The 18,613-nt window shown below is 39.9% G+C and overlaps 2 protein-coding genes across 5 annotated transcripts in view; one reads left to right on the top strand and one right to left on the bottom strand.

Annotated features, from left to right (window-relative positions):
- Positions 1 to 14,749: 14,749 nt before the first annotated feature.
- On the top strand, positions 14,750 to 15,505 carry LOC129757487 (CDGSH iron-sulfur domain-containing protein 3, mitochondrial). The gene is made up of 4 exons (XM_055754735.1): positions 14,750 to 14,904; positions 14,964 to 15,111; positions 15,173 to 15,266; positions 15,332 to 15,505. Exons 1-4 carry the CDS (start codon positions 14,863 to 14,865, stop codon positions 15,459 to 15,461), a joined length of 414 nt encoding a protein of 137 aa, XP_055610710.1. The 5' UTR covers positions 14,750 to 14,862; the 3' UTR covers positions 15,462 to 15,505.
- A 412-nt stretch (positions 15,506 to 15,917) lies between these two features.
- LOC129758716 (microtubule-associated protein RP/EB family member 1) overlaps positions 15,918 to 18,613 on the bottom strand; it is a 45,837-nt gene continuing 43,141 nt past the window's right edge. For 2 of the 4 annotated variants that reach the window (XM_055756316.1, XM_055756314.1), the window contains exons 5-7: positions 18,035 to 18,248; positions 17,900 to 17,975; positions 15,918 to 17,394 (exon numbers count right to left, since the gene is read on the bottom strand). In XM_055756316.1, coding sequence (XP_055612291.1) covers positions 17,344 to 17,394; positions 17,900 to 17,975; positions 18,035 to 18,248 — 341 coding nt within the window. In that variant the 3' untranslated portion in view covers positions 15,918 to 17,343. The remainder of the gene's footprint in view (positions 17,395 to 17,899; positions 17,976 to 18,034; positions 18,249 to 18,613) is intronic. The other 2 variants (XM_055756317.1, XM_055756315.1) reach the window with 1 other exon arrangement.

Below are 18,613 nucleotides of genomic sequence, written 5' to 3'. Positions count from 1 at the left end.
GATCAAGTTAGTGCGATTATTACTATAATAATTCATTAGTCCATACACCGTTCACGATATATCAATGAAATGCGAAAAAATCACACATTCAATTGCGGATAACTCATCACAGTCAATTCGTATCGCATCACAATCTTCTACAAACTTGTTTGTCATTGTTTGAACTACAATTCCTGAAATTCTGAGCTTTCTTAGCATACTGGAAACATATTTAGGAACACAAAGAGTGAAAGCGTGTCGATTTTTCATACATTTTGTCGAAAATCTCCATACAAATTTCAAGTCCTTTGCGCCAGCTCGTGCTTCTTCCAAATCACCTGAAACTTTCAGAAAGTCATTTTTTCACCTAAATGCACCAATCTAGGGGGTGCCGCGTTGAAAAAAAAGTTGTAAAAATCGTCCCATACAAATTTGTGCCAGTCTATTGTACATATGTGTTTAAGTAGGAGCAGTTTTAAATTCTATCGACTGGATGAGGATGTGATTTGCAAGTGCTGATATCGCGAGGACAGTGATACAAAACGCATATAAATATGACCCATTCCAAGCACCCCTTAACTGGAGAACCGATTTTTCTTTTTCATTATTCAAAAATAAATTGAACAGCGTTAAAAAGGTTATTTCTTTAGCGTCATTTTGCATTAAAAGATTTTCAGTTACCCTTCTTTAGAATTGAGTATGTGATCGTTGAAATTCAAAAATTTTAGTATGAAATTAAATTGATTTTTGCAATTCTTCTTTATTTATAACATAACTTTGTCAAAAAAATTATTGCAAAAGATGGTAGAAAACCCATCTTTTAAGCATGATATTAGGATAAATGATAGTCACTGCAAGTTTACGCTCTAGAATCGTTGATAAAGGTATCTATTTTCAAGCGTTGTGACGTCAAGAAAATTCTACTGTTTTTTAATTCATGATTTTCTGAAATGTCACATATTGTCGAAAATTGGAGGTCTCTTAAAACCTTTTGAGACGAATTTAATGCAATTTTTAGATTGAAAATCGGTTTAGAAGGTCGTGAGTTGCATCCAGGTAAAGAATGTGTTGTGACGTCACAACAGGTAGCCACCTGTGATTTGAATAAAAATCTTGCAAAAAGATCAAGTTCTTCATATATCTATGTTGGAATGAAAATCACCGCTATTAGCTTCTATCACTTTCTTGATATGTTCAATCAAAATAAGTTCCATGAAATAAATGTAATGACATTCAAAAAATCTTTGAACACGGTAAACTTAATAGATTAACTTTTTATATTAAGAAAAGTCATAAGACTTTCATAAAAAATTAATTTCTTATAAAATTATTCTAAATAAAACTGTCCTTTTCACCTCAAAGAATGTCACTAGAAAATCCAAATCGAACCCCGTATTTACATAAAATCTCACAAAAGAAACTTTTAACTGAATTACATAATTAAAGTAATTAAAATATGACTAGTACAGTTTGTGAATGAATATAATGAAAGCAAATCAGCCGACAGGGACATCAGAAATTGGTGCAAACATTGGTTTTCATGTTCCTTCCTTCCAAACCAAATTTCTCAAAATTCCATACAAATTTTAGGCTCATCTATTTCCGTGGTCCAATCCCCAAATTTGGCACTGGACTTTGTGCTAGGCCTAGAATCTATTTTAGCTTGCAACTTATAAGATTTTCATAAGTCGGCTGATTTAGGCACTCTAGTGTCCATAAACTAACTTTTTAAAGATCGAAGGCCTTTGAAATTATCATTTAATTTTCCTTTTCTTTGCAATGAAAGATTAAATAGATTCAGAAACACATTTCAACGCTTTTACGAATACATATTTCTTAGTATTAGCTTTTTTTCTAAATAATATTCATATGATCGCACAAAAATACTTCGAATAAAATTGATGTGCGCAGTGTTGCAAACCTTATTCTGCTTATATGGGCCTTTTAGATTTATTTCCCCTTATCTATGGATATAAATAATAACCAAATCGCTCTAAAATAAATAGAAATCAAAATTTGAAAATTTGTTGGTTGTAATGAATCGATTCTTTCCTGAAACTTTCATAAAATTTGATCGAACAGAAGGGCAGAAAAATTCGGCGCGTTGTGACGTCACGATTCTTTTTGCTTATATTTTGGTAACTATTGGTTCAATAAAAAATACTTTTGATTCCAAATTGTGGTATATACATACCAGTTCGTTTTATGTTTCAGAATTTTAAATTCTGAAACTTGAAATATGAACCGCCTCTTCCGGAACCGCATCCAATGTTTCTGCTTTTCGGAGATCTCTGCGGGAACCAATCGGAAAACTGCTCAAAACATTCTTTTAGCAAATCGCTTTGGTGCACGACTTGACTGAACACCAAGGAATATTTTTTACTTTTGTGCCTTCTTGACATTATGTATTTTTACACGGCATTATCGAGTTCAGTGTTATGTAATATCAATGTGATTAACATTCTATGATCTTATAACATTCCGTGTCGTGTAATTGTAAGAAATAAGAAAATTCAGTGCTGTTAAGGATTCATATGTTTATGTGTTTACGGAAAAAGTTGTAGAATTACATCACATATGACATCGTATTGCCTGTCTGTTATTGCCTCGGGTTGTCCCTAACAGATATAATAGGCATATTTAATAATTTGCGCAATTGTGCGCGAGGAAAATAGATTTCATCCACCCACCAGTCCCCCTTGACTAAAGCTCACCTGTGATATCGCCACCTCGGATCACCACTCTTCCTGCGGCACTGCGAGCCGTTACTCCTATTTCCTTCGGCACTGCGAGCCGGCACACAAACACTTCCTCCTTCAGCTCGTTCCGCCGAGCAACGATTTTGCAGGTAGTCGCGCAGCCGGGAATTTGTTTCCTAGGCGCGCAAAATGGTAACGACACTCCTTCGACTCCTTTCTGAATGACTCTGCAGCAACACAACAGCAGTGACAGCCAACAATGGTAATTCGGCACTCGTGGCAGGAAACGCAGATGAATCGCGCCGCCGGGATGATCCTGGGCACGGGTTGGTCGAGCTCAACTTCTTCGGCTCGTCCCTTTAAAAAACTAACAGCAACACAATGACGAAATCACCTACAGCCGCAATTCGGCTCTCGTGGCCGGAACAGCGATAAACCGCGCCGCCGGGAATGATCCTTGGCACGCGTATGTTCCGCCACCCTTCTTCCGCTCGATAATGCCCGCACAGCGTTCGAGGCCGAAACTGAATGCGCGATACGTTGCGCCGCCGGGATTTCTCCTAGGCGCGCGAAATGTTCAGCTATATTGGCTCTCTGGCAGCCCACACTGCAGAGCGGCACTGTCGGGTGGATCTTTAGGGATCTTGATAAAAATTTTCCCTCCTGCCGAATAAAGACGAAAATTGACCGCACGGCAATCGGAGGCAGAAACTAAATGCGCGATACGTCGCGCCGCCGGGATTTCTCCTAGGCGCGCGAAATGTTCGGCTATATTGGCTCTCTGATAGCCCACACTGCAGAGCGGCACTGTCGGGTGGATCTTTAGTGATCTTGATACAAGTTTTCCCTCCTGCCGAATAAAAGATGAAAATTGACCGCACGGCAATCGGAGGCAGGCTGTTTTGCCTTTGTCACAGTCTGGCCCTTGGCCGGCTGCTGGTATCCGGTAAAACGGCCTTCTTCACGAAGGCTTTTTCCGGCACAATCTGTCGTCGGGCAGCACGGCCTGCTCCGGCACTTCTTCGTCTCACTCCTTATTTCGATGCTTCTTTTCCTTGCACGCCGACTGCACTTTTCACGTGCGCTTTTTTGTTTGACAGCTCTACACGAGCTCTTAGCGCCAGGGTGTGTCCACCTTCAATCAGTGGTCTGCTTTTGTGTGGGTTTTTGTAACCCAGAATTGAGTGCATGTAATACAATCCACTTTTTACATTAAAATTTTGTGAATTTTTATGACAAATTCACAAAATTTTTAGGTTGCCGGTTATATCAGGAGAAGTCTTAGTTACTTAACTAATGCACTGTCGACAAATCTTTCTGCTAACTTGCAGCCACGACGAGTGTTCAATTTTCTTTTAGTTGCAAGATGTTTGCAATGAACTTAGGCCTAATTCTTGAATCTCGAACGGAAGTTTCGCTGATGTCAGTATGATCAATCAGCATTCCAGCTGTGTTCTGGAAGATTTCTTACTTCTAATTATGTTTCTTCTCCTGATTATGGTTTGACTGTGGTGTGGTTGGATGGTTTGATAAGGGCTATGGTTTGGTGGTACTTGTTTGATGGCGGTTCTTGATTGTGGGGTTCTTAGGGAGAAGTTTCAATAGTTAAAATGGTGCACTCTCGATAAATCATTCTGCAATTTTGCAGCTACGATGAGTGTTTTGTTTTGTTTCAAAACTGCATAGCGCTTGCAGCTAATATGGGGCTAATACTCGAACTAAAGTTTGACTGATTGCTTTGAGTTTCAATCGGCTCTCCAGCTAAGTTCTGGAAGATATGCTTACTGCTAATAGTTACTTCTCCCTATTGAACTGTTGAAGTGAATTTGTGATATGGCATTATGGTTATTGCTTTAGATTTAGAAAGGTGGAACTTGTTGGTGGTGGATTTGTTGGTTCTTTTCTTAGATGATGGCGACTTATACTACAAACGAGGGCTTATTATTAGGGACATTATATGAATGGTTTTAGTTTGACTTGGATTTTTGATTTCTTCAACTTTTCTTTAGCGATATTGTGAGTTGACATCTTGACAGTTGTTTCTTGAAATTCAATGATACACGTTTAGGTTTTTCTTGACAAATTAAACTTGTTTTGTCAATTGGTCATGTTCGGTTGCTGGAATTCTTTCTTTCACGAATGGCGTGTTTTTTGCTTCAGCGGTGACTCTGGGCATGGTTCGTTGACTGGAGTTTTCGTGCATAGCTGTGAAGTGTACCGATGCTTCGCGGTCAGTGAATTGTTGTCTTTCTTACCGCTGTGCGTATTTTGGTGTTCTGGTGGTGCTAACGTAGTTCGTTGATCTTGTCGTCGTTCATAGCTGTGTTGATTGTTGATTTGTCATGTTTGATGAATGCGGTGTCCGCTGGGCGTGTTTTTATTCTGCTTGTTGGTTGACGTTTGTCTTCGGACATAGCCTTTTGAGTACCGGTGTTTCTCGTTCGGTTGACGGGTTGTTGTTTTTCTTACCGCTGTGCGTATTTTGTGTTTTAGTGTTGCTAAATGTTGTTCGTTGATCTTGTCATCGTTCATAGCTGTGTTGATTGTAGGTTTGTCATGTTTGGTGAATGTAGTGTCCGCTTGGCGTATTTTTATTCTGCTTGTTGGTTGACGTTTGTCTTCGGACATAGCTTTTGGATTACCGATGTTTCTCGTTCGGTTGACGGGTTGTTGTTTTTCTTACCGCTGTGCGTATTTTGGTGTTCTGGTGGTGCTAACGTAGTTCGTTGATCTTGTCGTCGTTCATAGCTGTGTTGATTGTAGGTTTGTCATGATTGGTGAATGTAGTGTCCGCTTGGCGTATTTTTATTCTGTTTGTTGGTTGACGTTTGTCTTCGGACATAGCTTTTGTATTGCCGATGTTTCTCGTTCGGTTGACGGGTTGTTGTTTTTCTTACCGCTGTGCGTATTTTGGTGTTTTTGTTGGTTGATGGTTATCTTCTTGCATAGCTCTATGTTGATGACTGTTTCTAATTGGCTTTTATATCTTTTGCATGATATATGCCCTGGTGATCACTGGACACGTCTTCTAGCCGGTAGTTGTTGGCGCCTATTCGCTCTCTGACGAAGCAAGGAATGAATTTGGGTCCTAACTTTTTTGTTTCCTGTTTAAGCTTCGACGACAGATGGAATGATCTTCTCCAGACTAGTTGGCCTATCTCAAAACTCCTGGTGCGGGCTCGAAGGTCATACCTTGCTCTACTTTTTTCGTGAGCATCTTGTATTCGTTGTCTGACGAAGTCGTGCACCTTCGCTAATGCTTTGATACGATTTTCTTGCTGTTCTTGAGGATTCATGGAAGAGTTAAGACCTTGCAGCTTGTAGTTCTCGGTAAAGACGATCATTTCTCGACCATAGTTCGCGAAGTGTGGCGAGATTCCAGATACTTCGTGTTTCGCTGTGTTGATTGCGCAAACAATTTGTTGTAGATGTTCGTCCCACGCTCGATGGTCCTCGTCAATGAGTGCTCGAACACAGGTGATGAGCGTGCGGTTCACCCGCTCGGCGTTATTACACATGGGCGTATAGTAGGCAGTTTTCATGTGTTCTATCTTGTATCTACGAAGTAATGAGACGAATGCGATTGCTTTAAACTGTGATCCATTGTCAGTTAATATAATTCGGGGTGTAGAAAATTTGAGAAAAACGTATTTTTCCAAGAAATTGATCATCTCCTGGGTTTCAGCGAATCTGAATGGTTGAGCAAGTACATACTTAGTAAACCAGTCGACTATTACGAGGATTACCGTGTTTCCCTTCTTCGACCTCACCAGTGGACCAACCCAATCTATTGATATCAACTCCCATGGTTGCGAAGCAGGTTTTAGACCTCCCATAGTTGGAGTTAAACATTCGTTCGGAGCTTTAACCGCCTTGCAAACAGAACAGTTGCGGACATACCTTTTTACATCTATCACCATGCGCGGCCAGTAGAACGATTTCTGAATCTTCTGTAGAGTGCGATCTGCGCCTAAGTGTGCTGCTGTTGGTATGTCGTGATATTTCCTTAGAATTTCCAATCTGGCTTCTTGAGGAATGACTTGCTTCCAGATGAAGGTTTTAGCGCCTACTTCGTCCGTAGTGGAGCAGTGTTTGAACAACTCATTTTGGATTATACGAAAATTCGGGAATTTATCAGGATCTTCGGTAATACCATGAACTAAGTTCGAATACCATGAATCATTTGTACCTTCTACGGAATTTATTTCGATTCTGCTTAAGCAGTCCGGCACTTTGTTTAAAGCTCCTTTTCGATATTTTATGTCGAATTGAAATGCGTTGAGCCGCAGAATCCACCGAGACATCAGTGAAGATGGATTTTTCATATTTCTAAGATATTCGAGACTGGCGTGGTCACAAAAAACAGTGAATCGTGAGCCTTCGACATAGCCCCTGAATTTCTCAATACATCGTATTACTGCCAGACATTCACGCTCAGTTGGTGAATATTTTCGTTCGGATGACGATAGTTTTTCAGAGTGATAGCATATTGGTTTTTCCGCTGCCTCTTCTCCTTGAGTCAGTACGCCTCCAATGGCTGTTTCGCTTGCGTCACATGCTATCTGGAATGGCTTTGCGTAGTCTGGTGTGGTGAGAACTGGTGCAGTTGTGAGACACTGTTTCAAACGTTGGAATGCTAGTTCAGCAGCTTCACCCCATCGAAATTTTGTCTTCGCTTTTGTCAGTTCCGTCAGCGGCACAGCAATCTTGGCAAAGTTGTTGATGAAGCGCCTATACCAGCCCGCCATTCCTAGAAAACGTTGAACATCTTTTCGGTTTTTTGGTTGTGGGAAGTTTGTGATTGCGGAAGTTTTGTCAGGGTCTACATTCCAACCGTTCTCATCTAGGATATATCCTAAATATTTCAATTTGGGCAAACAGAAGCTTGATTTCTTTTTATTGATAGTGAATCCTGCGTTTCTTAACCGATATGCTACTTCTCTTAACAGGTGTGTGAATCTTTCGAAAGAATTAGCTGCGATGATAATATCATCTAGATAAGCGAAAACCTCGGGTTCCAGATCAATGAACAGGCTCGTCATGACTCTAGCAAGTGCTTGACTTGCGGTGCAAAGGCCGAATGGAACTACGCAATACTGGAAGTGACCTCGCTGTGGAATTGTGAATGCGGTTTTTGGTTTCGAGCTGTCTTCTAACGGTATCTGCCAAAAAGCTGCTTCTAGGTCGATTGATGCCAACCATTTACATCCACTGAGATTCTGCATTATGGCTGCTATTTGCGGAATGGGAAAAGCTTCAGGAACTACAATTTTGTTCAATCCTCTCGCGTCCAAACATAAGCGTATGGAGTTATCTTTCTTGCGAACTGCTACTACTGGCGAGTTCCACGGACAGCAGAAGGCTTCTTCTATCACGCCCATTTTTAACATCCTGTCAACTTCTTTGTTTACATCTTGTAGGATAAAACGAGACATTGTGTAAAACCGTTGCTTCACTGGCTTTGCTCCATTGGTGTCAATTGCGTGAGTGTACAGATGCGTTCTTCCTAGCTTGCCTGTCGATTCAGATGAAGGGAATTCTTCGACTGCTTCTTTCAACTGCTGTTTTTGTTGCTCAGATAGACTGTTTAGGCGAGCATTGTTTTCTTCAGAGATGCTGTTCACTAGTAATTTCATTTGAAATTTGTTAAAGAAATCCATTCCCAGAATAAAACTATCAGGCAAATTTTCTAAACATATTACTGGCATTACGTGCCGCTTACCCTTGAGTTCTATCGGTAACATGACGTAGTGTGATATTTTGTGTTTTGTGTTGTCGGCCATAAATATTGATCCTCGACCTGGAATTTTCTGAAGTTTGAGGGTTTCTGCTATTTTAGTTTTACTACCTCCTAGGAGTGAGCACATTGCTCCTGTGTCTAGCATTCCTTTCATTGGGATTCCTCTACATGTCACATCAAGATACGGTCTATTGTCAAATGTGGAGATGTTGTGTACAGCTATGTTTGAATGTCCAAAGTTTTTTACTATAGATTCTGTGGGGTCGGTTTTTGTCTTGGGCAGCAAATTTGGACCCTCTAACAGTTGCCGCCTCTGGCGTTTCCCGGATGGTTGTGCATGAGATCTCTGGCCATTTGAATACAGTCGGTACAGTTCCTCACAGTGTATCCTTGTTTTCCGCATCGATAACAAAACAGGTGTGTTTTGGGGTATGGGCACGTTAGGAAGAAATGATCGTCTCTGCCACATTGCCAGCATCTCAACATTGATGTCGTGTTTGCTGTTGTTTGGCGATTCGGCATTCTTTGGTTTCGCCCTTGATTATCCACCTGAACTGCGTTGAAACTTGCTCCAATGAATTCGTTCCCGTATCTGGGTTCGGCAGTCTGACTTTCCCTTGAAAGATCATAGTTCTGCATCGCTGGACTTAAACCTGCATTTGTGTTGCTATACTGCTGTGACATATCCGGCACGTTCTGCTGAACTAATGGCGAATTCCATTGTGGTGTGTTTTCGGTTTCGATTGCGTTAATCCCTTGCTGTGTTGTTGGTCTGTTGTCCCTTTGTAGCTGTGGTCTTAACTGCCTGTAAACATTTGCACGTCCGAGCTCTTGTGGTCGATGTGAATTGCCCGCGAAGCTGCTTCCATTAATATTTGCTTCATCCACCTCTTCGCAAACTTTAATTAGGCTGGCTAGCGATGATACTTGCGCGGCAATCGATACTAATCTGAAGTGTTGATTTAAATTTGTTCTCATAATATGGAACTGGTCCATCTCCGAAAATGGAGGATCAGCTGCGCCGAACATTAACGTCAACTCCCAATGAAAAGTCTCAAATGATTCATTCGGTTTTTGTACTCTGCAGTAGACTTGTTTTCTTATCCACTGTGCAAAATCTCTAGGAATAAATTGTTGTTTTATTCTTGTTTTAAATTCATCCCAAGAGATGTACGCATTGCATGCCAAACAGAACCAGTCTAAGGCTTTTCCAACCAGAAGAAATTTTATTTGTGACATCAATTCGTCACCATTCATGTCGTCGGTCATTGCAAATTTTTCTACCTTCTTGATGAACACGATCAGATCTAGCGGACTTCCTTTTCCGTCGTATTTGAAAGGCCATGCGTGAATTGGTTTTCCTCTTGGTCCTCTCTGGTGCCTGTTCTGCTCTCTCAGAATCGACAGCAGTACTTCGTCGCGAAGCTCCTGAGACATTTCGTTGTTCTGGTTGTCTCGATGCACTCCTCGATCGCGCTGTGAATTTCCACGTTCAGGAAGATGATGCACTTGTTGCATTCCCGATTGCTGAAGAGCTGCATTAATGTTTTGTTGAGGTGCTTGATGAATTTGAGCTGCTTGTTGTGGTTGCGAGATAGGTAACTGCCTAAGCCTCTCCAAAATCTCTTCCAACAGTTCAAGTTGATTCCTTTTATTAGATTCGACGTCGTTTCTCGTTCCGGTGTTGTTCTGCCCCTGGTTGCCTTCCCTCGTGTTGTTGCTGGCTTTGGGAATGGCTCCAGTTCGTTGCATGGTTTCTGATTGACGGCTTAAATTGACCGATGGTACAGATGCACCCCTGGTTCGTCGATCGTTCAATCTCAGTTCCTCTTCGTCGAATCCTCTAAATGGGCTGGAGGTTCTCGGCATCCTGTCCAAAACCGTTAGATTTGCTGCTGCCTCTAGCTGAATATTGTCTACTCTACCTGCATCCTCATTCGATGTCAACGCTGCATTTAACTGTTTCACTTCACTCATCAGTTGCACTAACAATTCACTTCGCGGTTGATCTTTCGGAATAAGATCTAATCTGTTGCGGTAATGCTCAAGACGCGAGAATAATTGTCGTTTAGCATTCGTATCATTTTCATTGACAGCTTTACGCACGTTTGTTTTTATCGCTTCTAAATTAGTCAAACATAAATTGAGATTATCTTCAATGTTCATCACATGTGTTGAGGATCTAGCATAAGAATTTGCTTTTTTCTCCTCCGTGATCAAATTTCGCAACGCGCTAAGTTTCGTTCTGCGATTACTAAAACCAAGATCAAACTTATTTCTGAGCCGAAGCTCGTAATCAATTTCCTCATCATTCAAGTCAATAATGTCCATTTTCAATTTTTGTAGTATCTTAAAAGGTTCTATTAAATTCGGGCGCCAATATTGCCTGTCTGTTATTGCCTCGGGTTGTCCCTAACAGATATAATAGGCATATTTAATAATTTGCGCAATTGTGCGCGAGGAAAATAGATTTCATCCACCCACCAGTCCCCCTTGACTAAAGCTCACCTGTGATATCGCCACCTCGGATCACCACTCTTCCTGCGGCACTGCGAGCCGTTACTCCTATTTCCTTCGGCACTGCGAGCCGGCACACAAACACTTCCTCCTTCAGCTCGTTCCGCCGAGCAACGATTTTGCAGGTAGTCGCGCAGCCGGGAATTTGTTTCCTAGGCGCGCAAAATGGTAACGACACTCCTTCGACTCCTTTCTCAATGACTCTGCAGCAACACAACAGCAGTGACAGCCAACAATGGTAATTCGGCACTCGTGGCAGGAAACGCAGATGAATCGCGCCGCCGGGATGATCCTGGGCACGGGTTGGTCGAGCTCAACTTCTTCGGCTCGTCCCTTTAAAAAACTAACAGCAACACAATGACGAAATCACCTACAGCCGCAATTCGGCTCTCGTGGCCGGAACAGCGATAAACCGCGCCGCCGGGAATGATCCTTGGCACGCGTATGTTCCGCCACCCTTCTTCCGCTCGATAATGCCCGCACAGCGTTCGAGGCCGAAACTGAATGCGCGATACGTTGCGCCGCCGGGATTTCTCCTAGGCGCGCGAAATGTTCAGCTATATTGGCTCTCTGGCAGCCCACACTGCAGAGCGGCACTGTCGGGTGGATCTTTAGGGATCTTGATAAAAATTTTCCCTCCTGCCGAATAAAGACGAAAATTGACCGCACGGCAATCGGAGGCAGAAACTAAATGCGCGATACGTCGCGCCGCCGGGATTTCTCCTAGGCGCGCGAAATGTTCGGCTATATTGGCTCTCTGATAGCCCACACTGCAGAGCGGCACTGTCGGGTGGATCTTTAGTGATCTTGATACAAGTTTTCCCTCCTGCCGAATAAAAGATGAAAATTGACCGCACGGCAATCGGAGGCAGGCTGTTTTGCCTTTGTCACAGTCTGGCCCTTGGCCGGCTGCTGGTATCCGGTAAAACGGCCTTCTTCACGAAGGCTTTTTCCGGCACAATCTGTCGTCGGGCAGCACGGCCTGCTCCGGCACTTCTTCGTCTCACTCCTTATTTCGATGCTTCTTTTCCTTGCACGCCGACTGCACTTTTCACGTGCGCTTTTTTGTTTGACAGCTCTACACGAGCTCTTAGCGCCAGGGTGTGTCCACCTTCAATCAGTGGTCTGCTTTTGTGTGGGTTTTTGTAACCCAGAATTGAGTGCATGTAATAATCGACTTCGTCTATCTCGGTTCACTGGTGACCGCAGCAATGACACCAGCCGTGAGATCCGGAGGCGAATTATCAGCGGAAGGCGTGCCTACTATGGACTCCACAAGCAACTGCGGTCGAGAAGACTTCGAGTGAGGTAGCGTAGCAATTGGAATTGGGCCTGCTAAAAAGAATAAAGCCTGCTCTTTACTCTTACACAGATTTCCATAAGAATGACAGCTAATCGGAGTGAAATTGGAGTGAAGGCTATTTCTCTCTCTGTTTAGCACACGAGAAATCGTATACCGGGACCGCGAGCGCGCCCATCGCCCATAGGCGATGGAAGCGCTGCCGAATTTGGGTGATGGTTTTGCACTAGTGCGAGTGGGATGCAACTAAAATTTCACCCAACTTTTGACAGATCTTACGGGTTTTTCTTTAGGAGAGAAAGAATAACTTTTCGATTCCATCGCCCATACACTGGCGATGATTTGTGTTTGTTTTTGTCGGGTTCAGTGCGCCACTGAACGAGGGGAGAAAACAAATACACGCTAACTTTTGGCTACCCCTTAAAGGCGTAAAATTGACCCGTTATTAAGAACCTCCACTATCTGTCAAATGAAGGGTCATTTTAACGGATCAATATTACCCCTTATTTCGAAAAGCTCGAGTCCGCTTCAAAGGGGTAGTTCTAGATGTAACATTGAAAGCGTTATTATTTATCCGGTGAATTGTGATTGATGCGAAAGATTGTAAGTATTTTATGATGTATTTATTTTGTTCCTTTTGTTAGATTTTAATTATTCATGTTATTTTTTTCAGAACTGCACAGTTCCGGATGAGGGCGGTGAAAAATTTTAAGCAGATGGACGAAACCGGAACCGCGGTGGATTAACATAATGGTAAAAAAAATGGTGAATAAATTTTGCTATTTTCATATTTCAATAAACCAAATCAAGAATGATATTTTGTTGTCGTTAATTTCCCAGCAAACATATTTCCCATAAGCAGCTCCTGAAATTTCCACCATATGAAAGCGTCTCAAATAAGGGGTAATTTTCATCCGGTATGAGCGTTTGGAATAAGGGGTAATTTTGACCCGCTACAGGCGTTATGAAGCTGAGTACCCCTTAAGGGGTACAGCGACTATATCCTTAAAAAGGAGTTCTCCCAGTCTTATTGAATAACGGGTCAAAAGTATTCGTTAAGGGGTAGCCAAAATTTAGCGTGCACGCTAACTTTTGGCTACCCCTTAAAGCGGGCCATAGACTACACAAATTGGCCTGTACAAATTCGATGATTCCACGACGATTGTTTGATCTATGCTCGCCCATACACTATACAAACATATTTCACGCGAACACAAATGATTGCTGGCGAAAACAGCAACAGCAACAAAAAAACCATCTCCACCCCGGCTGGGAGAATGTTTTGTACAAAATATTTCGATCCCGACCGATTTTACTCCAACCGTTTGGGCGCTCATTCAAGCAGTGCCATACACTATGCAAATGCTCACAGCGACAAAATTTCATCGAATTTCATCGCATTTGTACAAATGTTGTGTAGTCTATGGCCCGCTTAACGAATACTTTTGACCCGTTATTCGATAAGACTGGGAGAACTCCTTTTTAAGGATAAAGCCGCTGTACCCTTTAAGGGGTACTCAGCTTGATAACGCTGGTAGCGAATCAAAATTACCCCTTATTTCAAACGCTCGTACCGGATGGAAATTACCCCTTATTTGAAACGCTTTTGTCTGCTGGAAATTTCAGGAGCTGCTTATGGGAAATATGTTTCCTGGACGATTAATTAAAACTAAATGTTTTGTTTTATTTGTTTTATTCAAGTTCCAATTATTCTATGGGATAAACTTTGTTAAAAAAATGTTTCACTGAATATTTCATCTTTTCCGTTTCCTCGCCTGATGGAAACAAAATAGAAGATAAGATTTTAAATATAGAATACAAACACCACTAAACTTACCACCAATGTTAGTCCACCGCGGTTCATGTTTTCGTCTGGTTCGTCCGGAATTTTGCTGTGCTGCTGAAACAAAATTAATGAACAAAAATTCTGGAAAATACAATTTTAATTATCATCAAAACTCTTACCACAACCTCTCTCATCTTGCCAAATCTATCACTTTGGATGTAACGCATCTAAAACCACCCCTTCCGAAGGGAAACGAGCTTTTTGAAATAAGGGGTAATATTGATCCGATAAAATGACCCGTTATTTGACAAATCGTGGAGGTTCTCAATAACGGGTCAATATTACGCCTTTAAGGGGTAGCCAAAAGTTAGCGTGTGTACGGTATAAATGTGTTTGACACTAAAATCAAACGCAAGTTAAACGATGTGCCAGAATAACTTTTTCTTAGGTAGATATGAGTTTCTATAGATTCATCGCATTTGAAACTGAAAAAATTTGAGAAATTTCTACTGAAAGCGAAATTTAATTTGAACAAAAAAAGATTTTTATTTCGAAAAATCATTGAACAAATCTATATCTAATCTTCTCAGTTCAGAATAAAAATCAGCTGTAATGTTATGATTTTTCAAAAGAAAAAACATCAACAAAGTGGACTGCTGCTTTAAAAAAGCTGAACTGCTTAATTTTTCAGATCATCCGATGGATTTCAAAAACTGGTAGCACTGAAGATGATAGTCTAAAATAATTAAATTTTATGAATTACCGAGTACATTTATACAAGCGTGTGTGTTAATCAAAACATTTCGTTCTAATTTTTTGATTCTATCCATTTTTTCAAATAATGAACATTCTACGAAAAACACTTTCACTTAAAAGTGCTCTGGTAAATCAGATCAGTGGCTTATATTGAAAATGTATTATATTCATTACGCTCTATTCCAGAATTTGGAATTACGATACCCTATGTGCAGACATGCATCCGGTGGCGATATTCCAAAAAATGTGATTGCAGACTTGCAAACATCGCAGAATCAGCAAACTAATGGCGTGATTTACGACAAGAAACCTTTTAGGATAGAACTAGAAGAAGGTGAAGTTTCTAGCGCAATTTTTAGGGTCTAAAGTTAAAAAAATTAACCCTTTAATTTTAGGTAAACGATACTCCTGGTGCCTTTGTGGTAAATCCAAATCACAACCTCTATGCGACGGGACACACAAATTGGATCAATACAAAATCAAACAAAGGTTTTCTTCAAACAATTTTATTCTATTCAAAAATCAAATACAATAAACTTTTTTTTTTGTTTCAGACCTGTTCGATTTCAGGTTGAAAAATCAGGCACCTACTGGTTATGTAACTGTAAGCAAACCAAAAACCGACCATTCTGCGATGGTACTCACAAAAATGAAGAAATTCAGAAAACAGCCGGTAAAAATTGATTTCGTTTTGTTGATTGAATAGTGTCGATTTTTCAATAAAAATGTAGGAAAAATTTAATTGAAGAATTCATTTAAAATTTTCGAAAAAACTTGTTCGTCCTCTGCTTGTTTAAAATGATAAATGCTCTAATAATATAAGTGAAAATTAGACAACACTTTATTTTTAAAAACAAAGTTACAATAAAATAGGATATATGTAACAAACAAGTTGAGGTAAAACCGTTGAATACCTAATTCAAAAGAAACATGGGAAAAAAATATAACAAAATATGTTTTATAACATTTATGTTGAATTGGCATCTCGATTGGAATGAAATTTTATTGTTATTAAATATTAGGGGTCATATTTGAAAAACTTTTTTCTCATATTTTCTTATACGAAACATCTAATAAGTTGATTGCTCAATGATTTTATTAAAATTTTGCTCAAAAATGTCATCACTTTTAAGAAAATAATTTTATGGTTTTGTTTTTAATCATCTTATTTTCCTACCAAAAAAAGTTTTAAATTAGCATTGTAAATCATAGAATAAACAAAAAAAAGCTTACTGTCGTAGAATCAACGTTTGTTAGAATTATCTCGATAATTTTGAGTTTACGGTTGCTATGGTTGCTTGCTTTTTGGGCAGTCACACCAAACAAACACCTATAAGACATAGCAAAGTGAATGATCAAATATAATATAGCATCTTCTTCATTTAGTTTTGCTTTCTTTTCGTTATATATTTGTTATGTTATTTTTTAGTGTTCATACAATTACAAGAGCGCGTTTTTTCATCTTTCTGAATATTTGTTGGTCGCTTATTTTCTATTTCAACAAAGTTTTTAATTCTGAGCTAATCGTTCTTTTTTTGTAATATACACATTGTTTTTAGAGACGAGAGAGATTTACAAATTTGAATTAGCAGTTACAAGAAATGGTTGCAGCATGCGTTCGTAAAATTTAATATCTTAAAATAAAAACTCAGCGCACTACAAAATATTCACTTTGAGAAAAGAAAGTAAATTGTGAAAACATTATAGGTGCAAATTACATGTCGCCGTGTTGAGCATTTTTATAGCGTTGATATGCATTAAAAAAAATCTGTCGAATTACTTTGCCAAAACGTTAGTAAAAATGGCTTGCCACACAAGCTAAATACATTATTGGAAATGTGGATTGATTGAAACACTATTGAGAACTGGATTTTGCACCTGTTAGGAATACTTCAAAATTCTTCAACTATTTCAGAGTTGTCATTAACAAAATATTTCTACGAAACCTCCTTGTTTGCAAATTCTAATTCAGTTTTTCTTTTGAAGCATTTTAAGATGTTTCAACACGGGAATTCAAAGGACAAAGCGTTTTTAATATCTGTTGTTGACTTATCAAGCACTTATCGATGCTGAAATCAGTTGTTATTACGAAAAAATGGATAGTGGGATGAAAACTCAAAACATAATTAAAAAGAAAATTCATATCATTCTAATCTTTTTCTTCTCTCATTCGTTTTTCAAAAAACAATATCGAGTCGATGCTTTGCCTTTTAATTCCTACACACACGCACATTTTTTTCTGATTCATAAGTCTGATATTAACGATAGAGAACGATTAGTAAATAAACATGCAAACAACTGGTCCTCCATTTTATTATGCAGAGTATAATAGTACTCAATTTGACTAAAATTTCAGAGCCTGATTCCTAGAGAAAAGACTGCAAGGAGGTGTTGAAATAAGTTGGTGTAAGAAGTTGCAGTCAGTTTTGAGTCTATTCTGTTCGTAAGAAAATCATGCTGCTTAAGAAGTTGGTATAAAAACAACTATGCTCTGGTGTGTCCTTGAGCGTGTGTGTACTAACTATCTATGGTTGCAGTTGGTAGTCGTGCTAGTATAGCGAGAGCATTAGTACTCTTCTTCCTCCGGGGGTATTTCATCTGGTGGTGCGAATCCATCCTGAAAAACAAATGAGAATTAGTTTGATTTGAACTGCGATTTTATCAGGTATTTCTTGATGATAAGTTTTAATCGCCGAAAAATTTATTGATTAAGTATGTTCATTGACACGTGCGGCGAGATGACATGCTAGGTAGAAGAATTTGTAAAGGAATGAAGAACAGGCGGATAGGCAAGCATCAGATGAGCTTTGTAGGATAAAGTATTGGATAGGTGTTGAAAATTGTAAGTCTAGGGCATTTTGTATTGGAAAGCATGGAAGTGTGGTGGCACGCCGTACAACAGACTATGTACTCTGTATAGGAAGCGTGATCGACTTTTGATCACACATTCCTAAACACAACAGGATAGTTGGATTGTGTACTGTGAATACACAATCGGCTCAATTGTGTATTCACAGTATACAATCCAACTGACATGTTGTGTTGAGGAATGTGTGATCAAAAGTCGATCACGCTTCCTATACAGAGTAGTCTGTATATAGTATATAGTCTAAAAATCTTACCTCAGTAGCGTATAAAATATTCAAAATTCTTTGGACCAGTTCACTTTGCGGTTCACCCTGTTCGTCTTCTTGGCATCTGAAATGGATACAATTATTAGATACCATTCGAGCAATGCAATATTTTCGCTAACTTACAGTATTTCTATATCTCTCAGTTTACTGAAGTAGAAATCACGCTCCTTCTCCAACCCGTCCAAGTGTAACCGCATGTCCATCACCTGCGTGGTCAATTCCTCCACCTGCTGATTCGTGACACTGTTCTGTGAAGAGGATTTGCTGGCGTTCGCCGTCGATTTGCTGCCTAGGTTGGACACCGGCACCGCTGGTCTACTGGGTGTGACTTTTGATACTGATATGATTAGTGATTTTGCAGGGTGGGTGTTATTTGTGATAATATAATTTATTGTTGTACGTGTAGGTTCGGATTGAGGGAAACGAAGAATGGGAACAAAAGAAAAGAAATAAACGCTGCAGTTTAGTGCACGTTGATCTACAGCTACGGACTACGGGTTTGGGAAGAATAGTTTATTGGAAAGTTGTTCATACAGTTGAAATTTGATGTCAGCTTTTCAATAAACTATCTCCTAGATATTTACAACAATTGTTTCAAAAATGCGAAAGAGGAGGAAGGTACATTCCACGAAGCTTGTCTTTCTGCTTATATTGCTGTTTTACTGTGTCTGAAGTTGATGGAATATGAAGTAATTTATCAAA

Source organism: Uranotaenia lowii, chromosome 3, assembly GCF_029784155.1.
Source record: "Uranotaenia lowii strain MFRU-FL chromosome 3, ASM2978415v1, whole genome shotgun sequence".
Classification (NCBI taxonomy): domain Eukaryota; kingdom Metazoa; phylum Arthropoda; class Insecta; order Diptera; family Culicidae; genus Uranotaenia; species Uranotaenia lowii.
This window is presented reverse-complemented; position numbering and strand designations above follow the sequence as displayed.